The sequence below is a fragment of the Phaethon lepturus genome, unplaced genomic scaffold (genome assembly GCF_000687285.1).
Source record: "Phaethon lepturus isolate BGI_N335 unplaced genomic scaffold, ASM68728v1 scaffold16335, whole genome shotgun sequence".
Taxonomy (NCBI): domain Eukaryota; kingdom Metazoa; phylum Chordata; class Aves; order Phaethontiformes; family Phaethontidae; genus Phaethon; species Phaethon lepturus.
In genome coordinates this window covers 35,969-54,888 of record NW_010541359.1, presented here as the reverse complement: position 1 = coordinate 54,888, position 18,920 = coordinate 35,969, and the positions used below count along the sequence as shown (strand labels likewise).

General features: G+C 37.8%; 1 protein-coding gene across 1 annotated transcript in view; it reads right to left on the bottom strand.

The window, feature by feature from the left end:
* Positions 1–4,809: 4,809 nt before the first annotated feature.
* RIC1 (RAB6A GEF complex partner 1) overlaps positions 4,810–18,920 on the bottom strand; it is a 49,966-nt gene continuing 35,855 nt past the window's right edge. The window contains 15 exon segments of the mRNA XM_010287719.1: positions 4,810–5,095; positions 5,495–5,683; positions 5,819–5,996; positions 7,861–8,055; positions 8,845–9,131; positions 10,133–10,266; positions 10,377–10,535; positions 10,852–11,580; positions 12,482–12,598; positions 14,502–14,640; positions 15,642–15,802; positions 16,359–16,448; positions 17,032–17,142; positions 17,410–17,448; positions 18,854–18,920. The exon segment at positions 18,854–18,920 is cut by the window's right edge and continues 32 nt beyond it. Of these exon segments, the coding sequence (XP_010286021.1) occupies positions 4,810–5,095; positions 5,495–5,683; positions 5,819–5,996; positions 7,861–8,055; positions 8,845–9,131; positions 10,133–10,266; positions 10,377–10,535; positions 10,852–11,580; positions 12,482–12,598; positions 14,502–14,640; positions 15,642–15,802; positions 16,359–16,448; positions 17,032–17,142; positions 17,410–17,448; positions 18,854–18,920 (2,881 nt within the window).

Here is an 18,920-nt window from a genome sequence, read left to right as displayed (position 1 = left end):
ATTCACTGCACTAATGTTTTATTTAATCTGTGGGTAGAAATACTGCTAAGTAATGCTGGAGTTAGACAGCTAGGGTTAGAGCTATGTGGGAGATACACATGGCCAAAGAATGTAGAAATTATCTGAACTGAGAAATGTTAAAATGAGGGCCCTGGCTGGGTACCTGGAAAGGAAGGTTTTTCTTGAAACAAGATGTGGTATGGAAGAGTCACTGGTAGCAAAACTGATAGTTGAGAGCAAATTTACTGTTGATCACAGGCAGAAGAACAGGATGGAAAATTTTGCCAACTGTTTCAGTGTCCATCTGCTTCCCCATTCAGTGCAAGCCGATGAGTCTTCTGCTACTGTGGTTTATTTCTCCTAAAAAGTATGGTGTGTCCTATTCTGTGAAATACACAAAAAGCAAGCAGCTGCTAATTTTAAGGATAGAAGGGCATGGGAGTAGAAAAAGTGTATTCCTAGTGGGGTAGTGAGCAGCTGGTTGATGTTAATCTGAAACAATTCACATGCACAGCCTTTTCTAAATTGCTTTACTCTTCCTTAATGCTAGAGCTCTTCCCTGACTTTTGGTGGCTTTGAGAACCTGTTACGCTCTCTATGAACATACCTAGTACTCTGTTACTTATCTATAGATGAAAGAGCTTTAGAAGTATTTTATCAATTTAAGCAGGTGATTGCAAAGGAGGCCTGTACATGTTGTAGTTAGTCTAATGCAGCATTAGAGTGTGTCACCATACCTTCAGATGCCTGTCAAGTAGAAGTACGCATCTGAAGAAAGTAAGTGTTGGGATAGGTGCAATGAACAGGAGAATTTCAGCAATCATACACAAAGTGACAGACTGTTGAGCTGAGTGGAGCTTTTCTGTGTTAGCAAGACCTGTCTTTTAACATCTGTTCAATCTAGGTTGGGCTGCAAGCCTGTTGGAAAAACACTAATCAAATAGACAAGATCTAACAAGTCTATACAGAGCTAATTGTAGCATATGGGACATAGCTGCTGAAGAGTTTGCCTTGGCATGGTAATGCTGTTCAGTACTTTTTTTCCTTGAGGGCTAAATCTCATCTGATTCCTGATAAAAATCTGGAAGGAGCCTGCAGGATGACCCACCTTAACCACCCTTCAACCACATATCAAGTTCTAAAAAGTCATGTAAGATCAGTAACCCCTGCTGTCACAAAACTGTGTGGTTAGACAATGTGAAGTTGCATAAGTAAGCATGACTTGTTTTGAAGACAGAGTTTATAATGAGTTAATAGTTCAGCGATTTTGTTAATGGTATTTTCCTAGGGAACATCTGCTGTAGCTGGAGGTGCAAATCTTACCAAAGAAAGAGGTGTCCCTGCTTTGGGAGGAGAGAGGTCCAGGCCTATCAACCTGTCTGGTAGTTGGAGTTCTTGTCCATAAAATGCCAGGTTTATAGTCTTAGTCACACCTCGCTAAGTCAGTCAATTATTATACGCTGATCAGCTCTTAGCAAGGGTTTGTCAGTTTTGGAGGGTTGGTGGTGCCTGATGAGTCAGCAGGGGGAGAGGGAAGTGGTGCAGATGTACAGAGGTCTTTGTGGCCTTGCTGTAGCAACATCAGGTGCTGAGACCTTTGCCTCACCTCAGGCATCACTCGACAACAACCAATCAGTTGCGAGACCACTGCCTGCAATGCATCAATGTTGCTGTTGAAGATAGATAGATAAGCAGTTGCTTATCTTCACTAGCTACTGACTCACAGTGCTTTACAAGTCCAGCATCCCACAGTAGGCAAAACAAACTGGCCTTGGGAAAAATTAATTTATTTCCAATTAAAAATAAAGTAGGCTAGCAACAAACAAAAAGAAAAATAAAAACACTTTTCCCCAACCTCCCCTTTTTTTTTACTCTTTGACCTCCTCTTCCACAATGGTGTAGAGAGACTGGGAATGGTCAGTTCATAACAGTTTTCTCTGCTGCTCCTTCCTCCTTGCGCTGTTCCCCTGCTCCAGTGTGGGGTCCTGCTGCTGGTATATATATGTTCATTCATGAACTGTTCCAGTGTGGATCCTCTTGATGGGTAGTCCTTCCGGAACAGATGGTTCCAGCATGGGTCTCCCATAGGCTGCAGTTCCTGCCAGAAAACTTGCCCCTGCATGGAATCTCCATGGGCTGCAGGTTCCTTCAGGGCTCATCCACCTGCTCTGGTGTGGGGTCCTCTGTAGGCTTACAGCATGGATATCTGGTACAATGCGCTCCACAATGCGTTTCAGGGGGACAGCCTACTTCACCATGGTCTAAAAAGATTAAACTGCTAAACAACAGTAGCACAGTAGTAGGATACTAATGAGAATGTTCATGTATCAGTTAATGTATGTGTTCACTTGTATGGATCCACAGGCTGCAGGGGACCTCTGCTCCAATGCCTGGAACATCTCCTCTTCCTCCTCCTCCTCCGGCCTGGCTGGCTCACATGTTTTGGTTGGTTTTTTTTTGCTCACTCATCTCTCTCTCAGCTGCTGCACACCATTTTTTTATTCCTTGTTAAATATACTTCAGAGGAGGCACCCTGCTTGGCTTATGGGCTGTGCTGTGTCCTGTGTTTTGGGCTGTTGGAACTGGCTGTGGTCTGACACAGGGGCAGCTGCTAGACTACTCACCAAGGCCACCCCTGCTGCTGCATCCTTCCTGCCTAAACCCAATACACCTCTTTTCAAAACAACAGGTGGGTACCTTCAAAGATGGACTAATAAGGTAATGTTTAACCTAGAAGCTTGATACCTTCCTCCTGTAAAACAGGCCATAGGTGTATGATGTGTCAAATAAAAACAAGCTTCATGGGATAGTTTCTTTGAGAACTTTTTCTGACACAACATACTTGAATTCCACTAATTTACTGTCAATGGCTTGAAGTCAGAAATAGTTACTTTGCACAGAAGTAACTTCAAGTAAAGTTGAATACATTTGTCTTTTAATTACAGATATAACAGCAGTGAAATTGAAATACAAAATTATCACATAAGATTTGCATAGAGATAATTACTACTAAAGAAGTACAAATTCTAAAATTTCACAACGAAAAAGATTTAACTGCTAAACAACAGTAGCACAGTAGTAAGATACTAATATTAAGAATGTTACTATATCAGTTAATGTCGATTTTTGTCTGTACAAATCCAAAACCTGAACAGCAGAAAGCAGATCAGGATAGGCTTGGCTTACATCATTACCACAGAACCACAGAAAAAGTATTAACTTGAAGCACAGTTTTTATTTCTTTTAACATAGATTAAGCAGTTTTTTTATCATAAAAAAAAGCTTTAAGTATCCCCTTATAACAATAATGGATTTCGACATCAGATCACAACAGGCTTGTAGGTATGATAGACATTATCTGTAACCAGTAGCTACAATGCAGACTAAGCTTAATGCTGGGACTCTTAACTCTTAACTCTTTGCTGTAACTTCAGTATTCATTTCAACTCTTAAATGGAAATTCAACCTGCATTCACCAAAGTTTCCAGCTTTCCAAGTAAAACTCACAATTATTGCACTTGTACTGGTTGTATTGGCTTAGTAAAGCCATTCTAAAGCAACAGTTTAGTATTTGTACATTTTAAAAGCACTTCATCTTATCTACAAAGGAAATAAAGATGATAAAACCACAATTTATTTCAACTTAATTGTGAATATTCTTAATTTTTAGAGTTTAAATGGATGTGCATTTAGTAACTACACTAGAAAAGTGACAGATGCTGTAACTACCCTATGATGACTAGTTTGGTCCATGTCAGTAATCAAGTGATGTTATAAAAAATAAACTAGTTTATTTTGTATAAAATGAGTAATGTTGCATTTTTGTTCAGATTGCACAGTACAAACAAGCTAATATCTAAATTAATACTGTTACAGGTAGTTATTACATAGGGACAGCAGCTAGAAAAAATAAGTACCTCAAAGCAACAGACTTCTGCAGCGAGCTTTCCATAACATTGTATGAAAGTTAAATATGTCTTAGTTACAAGTATGCATATTATAAAATGTTTGAAAAATGTTTAAGTGTGAGCTGTTAAACTAATTTTCCATAGCAAGAGTATTATGATGATTATTTACATTTTAAAAATCCATTTGTCAGAAAAGAATTTACAATGAAATAAATAACCTTCAGCCATCCCTTAAACCCAACTACAAGATTGGTAAGTGGCAGTAAAAAACAGGTAAGCCACCTTGTGTCAATGTTAGGTCAGTAAAGTACGCCTCATCCAGAAAGAAGTGCAACTCTGCTTTAACTTTACTAGTCATCTAGAAACATGCACATACATATAGGTACCTTCAAATATGGTACAACCTGGAGTATTTGTACAAGAGTATTCACAAAAACATACAATATATTTTACAGTCCTTTAATACAAAATATTGATATCAAACCAATTTGAACTGCATTGATCAGACATTTCTTAGGCAGGCAAGCTGCAAAGGATAACAGTTTTTAAATTTAATCCCCTCTTCACCTTTCAAACTCAAGCAAGAGATAAGTAGTTTCTTCAGAACATGTGTTCTTGATGTATAGCTACTGATGAACATTAGCTGAACGTCTGTCCATGTCTCTCAGCACTATTAAGTATCAAACCCTAAAGCTGCAGTCTGAAGATTGCATAAAAAAAAAAAGAAATCTTGCCTCCTTTTGAAATTATTAGATGAAACTGCTGCGTAGTTATCCCCACTAAAGATTTCAAAGGTTGAAATATATAAAAAAAAAAGTTCAAATCCAAAACATGGAAGCAAGTCTAAGAGCTGGTTTGCTTCCTTTCACACCTGATGTTTGGGAAGTTGTGCATCTTCCTTTTAAGACACAATACAGTCATAACTGCCTTCTTGGAATGAATCCTCATCCTCTGTTTTAGACTTGTCCTCTTCATGCCTGCTTGCAGTACTGTTGCCAGCATCACTCTGAGGATTAGTGCCATGGCTAGATGAAGTCCTGGTTTCCTCAGCTCTCGGGTTTGCTTGTTCAGTTACCTTAGAAGGATTCACTGGCTGAAAAGCTTCAGGCTGTACTTGCTCTTCTGCTATTTCACTTAGTTTCTGGATCTGTGGTTTGATGATATTTAGAAATGGCTTGTACCCAGGGCTAGGAAAATAACGGCATAGAACACCATGAGTGAATTAAAAAAATAGTACTTCCGTCATATGCCTGAAAAGCAGCATTTCTTGGGAGATGTTTAATCCAAATTAAATCCTAAAAAGTCCCAGCATTAAATCCTAAATCCAGACACTTTTTTTTTTTAAATGGAGGGGAAAAAGGCAACCATAATCAAACAATAAAAGTTGGGGGGGGGGGTTGTTTGTTGATTTGTTTGGCTCTTTTTCTCCAGTTTGATCACAAGTGTATTACGTGACTGTCCTGAAATTTTCTGCGAAGTGCTTTTAAATAATTGTTTCAGCTAGGGCCGAGATAATCAGTTACCTAAAAAATATTTCTGAGTTATCTACTACTGGAATGAAAACAAAGGTGGAAAATAACACCTACCAATCTGTAGAAGCCCATTTGTCAACGGCATATAGGCCAGACTTGATATTCTGACAGATTTCTCCATCAATATCAGAGGATTGCATTATACTGAAAACCTGGCTGATTACTGAAGATTCTCTGAGGATAAGGCCTATGATAATACACCAATCCAGACATCCTGCTTCCATGAAGATATGTAGCAAGTACCTATATGGAAAAACAGTCTACTTATTTTTCTACTCTGAAGACAAAATCCCAGTGTGCTTCTGTAGACAGTGTTTCTTTATCCTACTGCTACATACTAGTCATTTTAAGGTTCAAATGCAAAACTGCGTTACTTACCGCAGCTGGACCTGTGACTTGTGCGGCCCTTTACTAGCCAGTTCTAGAGAGATATGTTCAAGCTCTGACTGAGTTAAACTTGGACTAGAGAAGTTTTCATCCACCATGGTCCAGTCACCATCCACCATAGAACTTGTTTCAGTCAGGTCCGTTGCTGAACCAATGCTGCATTCATCACCTATCAAAAACACCCAGAAACGTAAGGGAAAAAGAAACTACTTACTTGAGTAAGACTTGGAATTTCTGAACTACTTTCTATAGAAATTGACAAATTACACAGTAATGCTTTGTGGTGTATCACAGTGCCAAGAAGTTACTTCAGGCATACTGTCCATCCCACTTCAACATTCTTCTTGTCACACTATACGGTAAACTATTATTGCAGGAAGGCAGTAGTATTTCTGTCAAAAATAATTCTGCAGAATAATAATCAATAAGGGATCCTAAAGATGTGTTGGCAATCTTTGTAAGAGCACAGTGGCAGCCCCTTACATACTATAATCCTAGAATTAAGTCTGTAGGAAGGGTAGCAGTCTGTCTATAGATACTTTCTTAACCTTTAACTTTGTTAAAAATTAAGATGCAATAGCAAGTTCTTTTCTCCATACAAACCCCTGAAGATTCTGAATGCTTGGTAATGTAAATATTTACCTGCACAAACTACATAAAGAAATAAGTGTTTCTAATAAAAATATGAAGAGTAGATGTAGGTGCAGAATTTTCACAGCAACAGTTAACAGCAAAGCTAAAACCATTATAGTGGTGAGTCATGAAGGCACCCACCCTCCAGAACACCTTCCATATTAGAAGTAGATGCATCTTTTATGTGGAAAATGTTTAGGAAATCAGAAAGTTATTTTATTAGCTTCTTGCCCATAAATACCTGGGTTAGTTATTTATGAAATTATTATTATTCGAATTCAGCTCACAATGCTTTAAAGACTATTAATTTACTTTCACTTTAGAAATAAACTGTTTCAAAATGCCTACCAAAGTTCATTTAGCTCAAAGGTCTTCACCCATCTCAGAAAAAAATGTGATACTTGTTTACAGAAACAGCGGTAATCACAGACAGAAGCGCAAGGTAGTGTAGTGCGAAGAGTAATAAATTCTCCCCATTTAAATTATGAATTTTTTGAGAGTTCTATAACAAACTTACTTAAACCTAATGCATTCTTGCAGTGTCCAGAAGTAATAAACAAGAGAAACAGGAGCAAAAATGGAAAAAAGCAGTGCCCAAGCAGACAGAGAGAACGTCACCCTTTTTAATTTTTTTTAAAGACTGTTAACTTGTTGAATAGCAGCTCCAAGTACTCTGAATCTCACAGGAGGCCCTAGCACCTAACTTAGGTGCTTAGACCTTTCCCTAATGAAGTGGAAATCACATGATGTAGACACCGTTGAAAACGTTGCTGTATGCTTGAGGGCAAGAGGGAATTAAAAAAGACAAACATTTCCTGTCTCTGACTGTGTTTCAAAAAGATACATAGCGAATAAAATTTCCCTTTGTATTTTTATAAGCTGATCATACATTTGAGCTTTTAGAAAAGCAATTTAAACAAAGACATAGGAAAAAAGAGAGCTATATGGGACTATAATTTCCTCAACTTCCTCAATAAAGAATGTATTTAATATCTTTCTCAAGAAATCCAAAAGCACAAAGTTCATGCAGTAAAACAGTGTCAACCTGCACAAGAGGCTGACCTGTGCAAGAGACAAACACAAAACCAACCCACTTAGAACACTTTTCCCAGCCAGACTGCAAAAATATTAAATTCCAAGTTACCACCACAGACAGGAACTTTAACAAAGATAAATTTCATATTCTACTGCAATTACTTAAAGATGTATGATGTGGGCATTATCTGTCTGTTGCAAAAATTTCAGATCAATTTTCAACAAGCCTCCTTTTTGTTTTTCTGAATTACAGTTATCAGCAGTTGAGAAGCAGCAATACAGCAGTGGCATGCAGATATCAAAATATAAGTGCGTACTTCCAGGTGCATTTTTCCAATGAGCAGGCAGAAGGAAGAGTGACTAACCTTTACTTAGCAAAGGAGAAAGGAATGCATCTTGCATGTGTGGTCCATGGGATGAAACGGTGTCAATCTCTCTCTGGGAGGAGTTGATAGTGCCAAGCCAGCTGCGACTCCGAGGTGTGTTTGAAACCCCTGTGTCCATTTCCATGTTTACAAAGGTGTCTGCAGACTGAGATTTTAGCAGCTGCTCCCCCACAGCTAAAATAAAGAATCCATCAAAGGAAAGTCATGCAACCATCAAAAAGGAAATCTGCAAAGTTCTCTCCAGTCATTTCAGGAAGCTAAAACTTGTATCTAAGTCAACATTCAATTAGTTTGCTGAGGGACCACCAAAAGCAAGAGGATGCAGCAAGTTCAGGTATTTGAAGAATTTCTGATCAGCTTTTCATGTCAGTGCTAGCATAAAAGAAATATCAGCTGATAAAGTGATCAATAGCACTAAATAATGGTGCTGCTACTACCAAAAAGAGCAAGACTTGCAGTTAGTATCAACTTTACCCTAAGAAGAAAAACTAGTGAACTGAGATTAACAATACAAAGGAGGTTTATATCAAGTCCTCAAAATTTTAACATAAAGCAAATTTCAAATATTAGGAACATAACTTTTTTTAATATAAAAAAGCTAATCAAATCCTCATCTAAAGACTATGTGAGAATGTTGATTTTAGTAAATTTCTGTAGCAGAATTTACATCAAAGAGCAATATCCACATTCAACTCAACATCTGCACAAGCGATACCTAGTTCAGTGCACCTGGGAAAGCAAGAAACCTCAACTGAAACAGCAGCGTATCCAGACTACACAAGAGATGCCATCTCCGCTAAACAGAATCCCACCAAAAAACACACCCTGTGTGAGAAAGCTGTGCAGGTGGCAAGCCTCAGCCTGTCCTTTGCTTGGCTGAACTGAGGAAGGACAGATTCAGACTGATGGGTGTAGGACTGCAGGAGAGAAACCTAGTCCAAATCAACTCAGATGTTACAGCACCTGTCTTGTACTTTCCATTCTTGAAAGGTGAATTAATGGACGAAGCTGGTATGACTGGAAATGGCCAGAGGAAATCCTTGTGTAACTTTTTCAAAGCGAACACAAAATCCTCCACACGGGCAGCTCTGGCTCGCTCCTTGCACAGCCAGCCGATCAGCTCAAAGCCTAACTGTGCAGCAAAGCAGCCAAGGTCTTTCAGCTTGATTTCTTCTAGCAGACGTCGAGCATGCCTCCAGAGCATCATGTCAATGTACATGTTCTCGGCACAGTCACTGTCTTTACTCCACCTATAGACAGACCAGAGAACAGTGACATTAAGACTGATAAAACAGAATTGCAAAGACTGCTGGCCACAACCACAGTACATCAAGTGATCAGAGTAGTAGTGGGAGCTTTCTATATACCAACAAAAGCGGTTTCCACCATTCCTTGCTATTTCTCTAAAAGATCCCACTGCCTCAACAGGTAAGTGAATTAAGGGAAAGAAGTTACAACAGCAGCAGTGTCCATAGAGTATTAAACTATTAGCAATGCAGAAAAAAAGGAGAGATGAAAGGCCACTGCAAAGTGACTTCTGAGAAAGAGGTTTAGAGAACAAGTCAAGTATTAGTCTAGGACCCTTCCTATCAAAACTCTTAAGACAGTATTCTCTATGAAAAATTACTAAATAAAAGCATTTGAATTTGTAATAAGATTGTTTTGAAGGCTTTATATAGGAAAAAAAAGATAATAATGAATCTCACCTCAGTGTTTCTTCTGAACATTAATACTGATCAGCATGAATTCTTTATACAGCAGTTTAAGAGGGATTCACCCCAAGGTGTAAAAAGGCTCTGTTTACAGCCTAGCAACACACTACTAGATAAGATGTGCACAGTATCACAGTGCAATGTATACTATGATGCTGCAATACTGTGAGCTGTTCAAGACATATCTTTCAGTGAACCAGAACTTTCAAATATAAGGCATGGGATCTCAGTAGATATTTACACTACTACATACGCATCCAGTGGATTCAGAGGCTTTTGGTCAGCAATATGCATGTAAAGGTATCTGTCTATACACACATACACACACACACTTACACGTGTGCAAATACATTCCAACAAGAACATACGACAGAGGCAGAGACATTACAAGAGTCGGGAAAAGACAAATGCAGAAGGATGTGGAGGGAGACTATGACAAATCTAACTCTATCATATAATGTACTTCTATAACTTAAATTGGTAAGAGAGTTAGTGGGGTACTTAAAAGTGGGGAAGGAGAAGACATTACTACTAATTACCTTTTTCCAGATGGGCCAGAGGGCATACTCAGTGTTTTTGTCAAGTTAAATTTGCTATGGAGATTCTCTGCTGATTGGGATAAACTAATGCTGCGATGTCTGAAGAACTCAAAGCCACTACTTGAACTAGGTTCCTAAAACGAAGAAAACCCAAATATGCAGTCAAAGGAGCAAACACACTGTGTAATAGCAAGATTAATCATATGAGGTTTGATGCACAAGATTTACTCTTTTCATCACAAACCTGAGTTGTTGGTGTAGCTGGAGGTGTCTCTGTTTCTCCAGAGCCAATGGCTTTAAGAAATCTGATCATATGACGACAAAGATCCCACTTTCCCTGCTCTAAGGCAGTATTAAATAGGAGAGTAGCATGTTGTCTGCTAACTGCTGGAACTTCCATATTCTGCAAGTAACAAAGCATACTTAAGTCATTTGCTTTTGCCGTCAAGCAACAAAAGTCCTATTAAGGCAAGCCACATCATGTCATCAGTATACCAGAGATCAGAAGAAGCAAATTTCATGCTATTATTTTCCTTTTTGAAACAGTAAACTACCTACCTAAATTGCATGATATTCTCCCCCTTCATAACTGGACATAATCTCAACTGAAAACTATTGAATTAAAAATTTAACATGCATAACTTTGTTATGACAGTATTTTTAAAATACTACAACATTGGTAAACATCGCCTCTCTTGCAATTTATGAGGTACCATTACCTGCAGAATAATAAGATAAGAGGCAGCTGTGTCCAAGTCCTGGGCCATTAAGCACTCCTCAAATAAGTCCTTTGGGTTTCCAACAGCAGCAAAAAGGTAATTCCACAGGGCATATTCAGTCTTCCTAGCACAATGAACAACTGTCTGCAGGAAGAGGGGGAACTCTGTAATAAACTTTGCCACAGTGGGAAGCAGAGGGTCGGGAATGGGTTCCCGCGAGGTAGCTTCTTCTTCCAGCACTTCATGAAGCATCAGTTCTAGTACGTGAGGAAAGTATGGTAACGTGGCACAGGAGTGGGCCAAAAGCAAGGCTTGTTCACCGAGGTTCCTAACCAACAGCTGGCGTAAAATGTGATGGAGGTAGATCTGAGAGGTTCTCTCAACAATGCAGAAAGGAAAGAGAACCTCTAAGTGTTCTCTAGCACTGGTTTGAGTGTATAAACAGTCATAGAGCACAGTGTCATTAACAGCACCAAGAACCAAGGCATCTTCAAACAAAACAGCCAATGGGTATATGTTGATGTGGAAAGGCAGCATGATCCGTCTTGACAGAAAGGAATGTGGTTTTCGATGATCTCTTGGAAACAGGGGAAGCCAGACTTTCATACCAGCCCCACCACAGCTGAGCCACAGAGCCTCCAATAAGTGGCGTTTCTGTTTGTTGATCCTGCATGTAGTCCATACATTTTCAACAGACTGGGCTAGGACAACTGGAGCACAAAAAGGCAGCTATTTAAAAAAAAAAAAAAAATCAGAATTCATTATTCCTTTTTTTTTAACCCTCTTCACATGAACACTTTTTTTTAGCTAAGAACTACTCTCTTCAAAACAGATTATTCTCCTAACAAAGAAGAAACAATTCTGCTTATTATCCTTTAATTGCACCCTAGCACCTGGGAAAACACCAGTTATTACTTACATTAACTTAAAAGGCATTTCTTTCCTTTTTTTAACCTCCTTATACTTAATCAGGAAGCCAGAGAGGTGAGAATAAGGTAGGAAAACAAAAAGCTGGTCCCTGCTTCTTCAGTTAGGCCAAGAGACCAACCTAGAACTGACAAAATTACTACAAACATCAAATTCGCTAGTGTTTGATTGAGCTGTAAACAACTCTTCATCTAAACTTTTCAGATTTCACTCTCCCAAAGTGTTTGTTTCATGTATAAGTGTTTTTCATCAGCATAGATAAATTGAAAAGTTCAGTCACTGATTTCTATTATTGTTGTTTTTAGGAACTTTGTAAACATACTCTGCAAAAAAGACAGCATTCCACAAATATACAGAAGGGTTTTAGATAAGACTGGAGATTTTGTCATTAGAGATACCAAATTTTTCACAGGACCTTTATTCTTAAAACTCCTGTCTTTCACTGCAATACAAGTACTAAACACAAGTAGTAAATACTTTAGTTAAACATCCACACAATTAAGTAGTAATGTTTCACAGATACTTAAGAGGAAAAAAACCAAAACATGGGTGTTTACTTCTAACAATTCAGCTAACAATTCAGCCTATAAGTGCCTTGCACTATAGACCTCTTTTCCTTATGCCTGGACTCCATTACACAGCTTCTTCAGTCACTGACAACATCTTCGAAGCCATATACAATGTTCCACATGTATTTACTTACATGCTTCCTTTGATTAGGATTATTATCCTTATCTCGTATCTGGGGTCCAGATCGATCCCTTTGCAACATAATGAGTTGTCCCGCTAAGTTTAGCATAATACTTTCAGCTTCACAAGCCTACAGAAAAAAAAGTATCATGCAAATTATTCAAGCTTTTTGATTGCATCATTTTACCCATAACCACAGTATCAACCCAGAATAAAAAGAGTAAATTAACTACACTGCCATACAGAGATGACTAACAACCAAATTCAATGCAGAAGGACTCGGAAAAATCAAGCAGAACTAAGTACCTAGAGATTGATTCATTTATGTAGTTCTTGTGCAAAGAAGTAAATACTGGAATTTTTTTTTGTTCACTAGACTCATTCCACGTGTTTATTTGATATGGGCTTTTTCCAAATATGCCTGTTGGCATGAGCAAGCCACCAGTATTTTAAGAAAAGTAAAGCTCTGTATTCTTATCAGTATCACCATGATATGATTGCCAGCATCTGACTGCAAAGACTAAAAACTGGTACACTAGCCAAAAAGAGTTGAGCCAAAAAGAGTTTAGCCACACTTGTACAGAATCTTGAACTTATAGAAGCTGCAGTTAGAGAAAAATCTTTCTAGTTATGTATATCAAGAAAGCAAAGTATTCTTTCTAAAAATTTATTTCAGAACCGCTTAATTTTAATTTTAAACCAAGTCACTGGAGCTAATACCATGCTATGCATGAAATTCAGTTTTAAAATACACAGGTAGAGAGTCTGTACAGTAAGTCTGCAGCATCAGGGGTTAAAGCCATCAACAGGCAACAACACTGAAAAGGTTGACACACTGCTAAGTCAGACATATTGCTTTGTCTACAGTGCACTGTCATATTCAGTGCTAACATTAATACTTTTTTTTTGATCAGGAGGATTGACAAAGTTTGAAGGTATGGGCTCTTACTTAGAAAGAAAAGGGGTAATATTTGTTCAGTCTGAAGCTAAGTTTAAAATATTACTAGTACTCTAAAAAGTTCAGTAGTTTTTTTCTCAAAATTAGGAAACACCGTAGGTCAGGTAGTTCAGGAATAAGGATGCTGTCTCACAGCAACAGGAAACTAGAAAACCACAAGCATGTTGCCTTTTAAGCCCTTGTCTAAGATCGTATCAAAGTCTCAGGTCACATGTTCAGCATTGTGGGACATTAAATTAGAATGAACTGAAGAAAGCAAGCACAAACCTGCAGGTTTTACATCTGTGCCATTGCTTTCATATCTGCCAGGGATTTGGTATGTGGAGAAAAATACTCACTTTCACATGTCTACCGGCCTGCTTCACAGACAATGCAGCTTCCGAACTATCTTAAGTTAGCTGCTCCAATGAGAAAATACGCTTCATACTGCAGCTACTCAAATAGTTAAGCTTAATTTGTTTACACCACAGACTACAAAAATCCAAGTTCTCTTTGCACAGTGCTTTCAGTGGCCTGAATCATTTCCTGGAGTTAAGAGAGGGCTTCACCTTCACATCTTAGTAATTAGCTGTTGACCTATCTCCTGATTTAACTAGTGGGAGAGACTATCCTACTTTATTTTAGAGCAGTAGGAAATTGACTAAAAGTAACCTCATAGAGTCATATGCCATCTTTTCCTTTTTTCTGTTTATTCCTTGAGTAATGGACCTGTTGCTGCAAGAAAAGTGCTTCCTAACGCCATGGACTGGCTCTGGTATTCAACTTTTAATACACAATAGAGAAACATACCCTTGACATAGTTACGTTTAATGTGTCCTCCAAGATTTGGCCCCACACTCAACAAGACAAGAGAAGATATGGAACAGAAGTAAGAGTTTGGAGTTTATTTCCACTGCCCCCCAATTTACACATAAAATGTCTATATAACAAGCATGAGAAAAAACATGTTCTGCATTTTAGCACATAGAAGAACCACTGATTTATGATTCATTTATCAGCCAGGTAACGCTTGACGATTAAGCTAACAAATCCAGGCACCTATTTTTTTAAACTTTGAGCACTATAGACCTATTACCTGCTGAGGCATCTTCAAGGTGATGCCAGTCTCTGTCCTCACTGATGTCAATGTAACAGACACTACAAGAAAAGGATGAGGAATGTACCGAGACATGGACACTTCTTGAAGAACTTGGATACTGGCAGTAGGGTTAAGACTGAAAGGAAAGATGACTACATTTAGCAATTTTAGAATAATATTTAACATAAAATTAGTATCTTGAAGTAAACCTAATGAAAATAAGCAACTTAACTTCAGCAAACCGTTTAGTCTACAGACCAAAATTCCTTTCTTTTAACCAGGAATCCCACAGGTCCACATATCTACTCTACATAATGTTACCAAATAAACCTAAGCCTGGTTACTTTATCTTGATATTTAGGGGGAATACAGCTATAAGTGGATAAAAAAAACATCATCAAATACTTCAGATGAAGACTCTATTCACACTTCAGTAAGACAATTACAGGGTTTGGATTTTGTTGGGAGTTTTCTTTGGAAAGCATTGAAAATATTTTCCTCTGAAGTGGATCAACAGCTTGCTTTCTGCTAAAAAAAGGTCCCTTTTTGCTGAAACCAAGATACCATAACTTTCAGAAAAATCACCTGTTTAGGCACTTCAGAAACTATCTGGGAGTCTTTATCTACTTCTTCGGCTCACTGATCTTAACTGCCTGAAAGTATCTGGCTCTTATGCTGCTACTTCTTTTACACCAAAATAGCTCCCCACAACCACACCACAGAATAAACTTTTTCTCTCCATCTTTGCTACTCCACTGCCACCCCCACCAATTCCTACTTCTAATGTCAGAAATATATTTTATTACATATATTCAAATATGTGGGTGCCTTTTAGTACCTTTTTCTTCTCTTTACAGTCAGTTTTCAAGTTCCTGTCAGCTACAACATGTTTGCACATGTTTGCTGGAAACGCACATATCTCACTACCTCCACATCTAATGTGCGTATCTGTGCACATGCAAGTGACAACACTCATGAACTACCACTTGTGCATACAGATAACACTTACCCATCTGTATTTTAAAAATCTGGCTCCACAAGTTATCAAACAACTTTATATTACCATAAGAATTTACTCAGATTGAGAACAGATTTACAAGTACATTACTGCAAAAGCATTTAAATACTGATACTCACCCTTCAGGCTTTCTCTCAACACTGTAAAGGCAAATGGAACAATCTGCTCTGAACAATATTACAATGTCCCGGAAGACACTTAGTAATAATGTGTCTGCTTGCACTTTGGTGATGTGTGCAAATGCATTGTCAAGATTAGACGTTCGCAGGTAGATTCTTAGCTACAAGGAAAAGGAGTAGTTTGTATACAGGTTCTGTTTACCAACAAACTAATAGTAATTCCATGTTCAATTATTTTCTTTTTTGTGGAATGGCTGTCAAGGATTTCTAGCAAGACACATTACTGGCTTTTTGCTTCATCAAATGTTTTATCCATTGCATGTTGCATCCAGAGTGGTTAAAGAACAGTACAGCCAAGTCTGAAGTATTGAACAACAAACATAAGGAAGGCATTTTATTCATTGGTTTTAAAGAGCAAAGAGTAAAGCTTTTCTGCCCATCTAATTTAAAACCTTACAAAAGTGTCCCAAAATACTGTAACTAGATACCTTAAAACAGGCTTCATGCTAACATGAAAAAATGTCACAAAGTTCTCAGAACAATGAGTAGATTCATGGTAGTCAGCAGAAAATAGTTTTCAATAGCAATAATAAACTTTTCTGCAAAAAATTATTTACATATTAATAAACAATTTCTGAACATGACCAAGCCACTTATGTATCAAACAGATCAGATATTCTAAATATGGTTTATTTACTTTGAAGAAAAATACCTCACCTCTTCCTGATGATCATTTAAATTATAACATGCAAGAACAATGAAGTCATTCCACCATGCTAAGCCACCTGTTACCATCATATTTTGCTCCTGAAAAGAAAAGAAACAAGCAAATGACATATATATGTATTTTTGTATACATACATACACACACACGTACATTCTATGGGTAATTTCTGAAAACCATACATGACCTCTATAAGCTTTAGTACTAGTGGCATAACAACCTATGTACATGAAGTTTTTGTTGTTTATAAAAAATGAAGTACTGAAGAGTAATATGTGAAGGACAAACATCATCCTACAAAATACAGCTCCGCAGTTTCTTATGCTACTGGCATCCCTGCACTCTCTCAAGTTAGCGTTCTGCTTCTGGCCAGAATTCACAAGTTTGGCATCTAAAGTGATGTTTCACACAAACTCTCAGATAAGACATATGGGAGTAAGTGACTATATGCACTCAGATTTGGAAACCTTTTCATGATCAGACACAAATTATTGTGCCAAAGCCAAAAGATAAGTGTTTCAGCCATTTTTATTTCAGCATCCCTAATTCCTAGTGTGTCTACAAGTTGTTTATTTGAAAAATACATTTTTTAACTTTCTCCAAGAGTCACATTCCAACAAATACAACCTCCCCAGTATACCTAAATAAAATACCATAATCTCTCACCTGGGTAACGTTTCCAAACAGCTTCCATTTTTTGGTGAGTAAAGAATAATGTGCAAAACCAAACTTGCCAGCAACAGCTACATTCTGTCCAAGCTTGTCAATAGCTGAAAACTGTGCAAAGAGAAAAAACCCAGAACCTCAGGAGGGAACTTATTTAAATTATATATCCTATCCAAGTACGTCGCTACAAGGCAATATAATGTCAGAGTCAAAACTTGTAAAGTATCTTCATGTTTTCTACTTCACTGCCCAACACATATTCTTCATTCTGTAATTTAAAACAATGATTTCATCTCCCAGAGCTCATCCAACCCTAAGGGACAGTCATAAAAACCAATACTTTTAAAGCAGCAAGAACGTATTCTTAAAATAACTCACCCTTATAGGCCAGTTGCTCTCTAGATACGTACTATGAATCTAAAAAAAAAAAAGAGAAAACCAAAACCACATAACTAAGCACCATCAAAGTAGTAATTTATAAAGTTCTAAAGGAATTTGTACAATGTCCATGTTTTTCCAAAACACTGGCTTAAAGGGTTTTAATAGTGGGAATTCTTTTTTAAATACAATTACTTTTTTTTTCTTCCCCAAAAAAGTTACTGAAGCCTAAGTGTTAGCATGTTTTTAATACAAGAAATATAGAAATGCATTAACAACATAAACCAGCGAATACTACATTATGGATTAATAGTTAAAATTTGCTCTTCTGCCCCCTAAGTGTTTCTCCTCCATCAGAACCTTTCACGGGAACATACAAATTTTGATAAACACAACATTCAGGAGGGACTTTCAGTGTTGGGATGAAATTTCTAATCCCATCAGAAATACACACCAGCACATCCAAAAGCCTTGTTATGAGAGCAACTGACTGGAACATGTCAAATTAAATCTTGATCCTGGATTTTTCATGTCACATGGTATGATACAAATCCAGGTTCAAATGCCAGTCCTTGGTCTGAAACAAGGCAGTAAGTGCCCTCATTGCCCAGCCATTGGCTGTTCTCATGGGTATGTTGCTCCCCAAAATAATTCCAGTTGTGTTAGTTTTACTCCTACACAGAACGAGGACTTCCCCCTCCTATGCCAGTTTCAGAAGACAGACGAGTTACCTGCCCAGCTAAAGTGGAAATTCAACAGTATCTAGAACCTGACATAGACACCAAGAGTCAAACGCTCTTTAATAATGCCAATTCACGCATTATGTTAAAAACAAAATCTTGGGGACCTTTTAAAAACCCTTATTTAGAAAAATATCTACCAATTCAAGCATGGAAGATTAAAAGTTATTTAATTTTTCCTCTATATTACAGAGAAAATAGATGCGATTACCACCCCTGGAAATAACTCCATCGCAAGCTTGATCTTGTGAAGTTTTAGTTACATGGTTAAATAGATTCCACCCAAGACTGCTTAAAAATACAACCAAGGTCCGAAGGTGGTATTCATCAGTTGAATATGCTTAAAGAAATTTGCATAAATAACAGAACAAATGCCTAAAGGATTTCTTGCATGTGGCACTTATTCTCCCTTTCAAGGCATGGGAAGGTAATTTAACTCCTCCTTTCTGAAGTCAAAAAAACATTCAGATTTTTTTATTGCCTAGGATGCAAACTCATAGCCACCAGGTTGAGATGGCCAACATTCCTTTACCATTTGGCAGTAAGAAAAACCTGTACCAGGGGAAACCCAAGAGGGAATAAAAAGGCAATGATCTCATACTAGAGGAAAAGGGTATGGCAGAGAGTGATGAGATCAGCTGCAAATTCCAGTCCTGTAAACTCCTGCAAGCTCAGAGCACATATGTGCAACCAGCAATAATTACCTGTACAACATGCCAATGCCTGTGTCCTAGTAAAGTGCTTAAACCCTGAGAATCCAAACTGCCATCT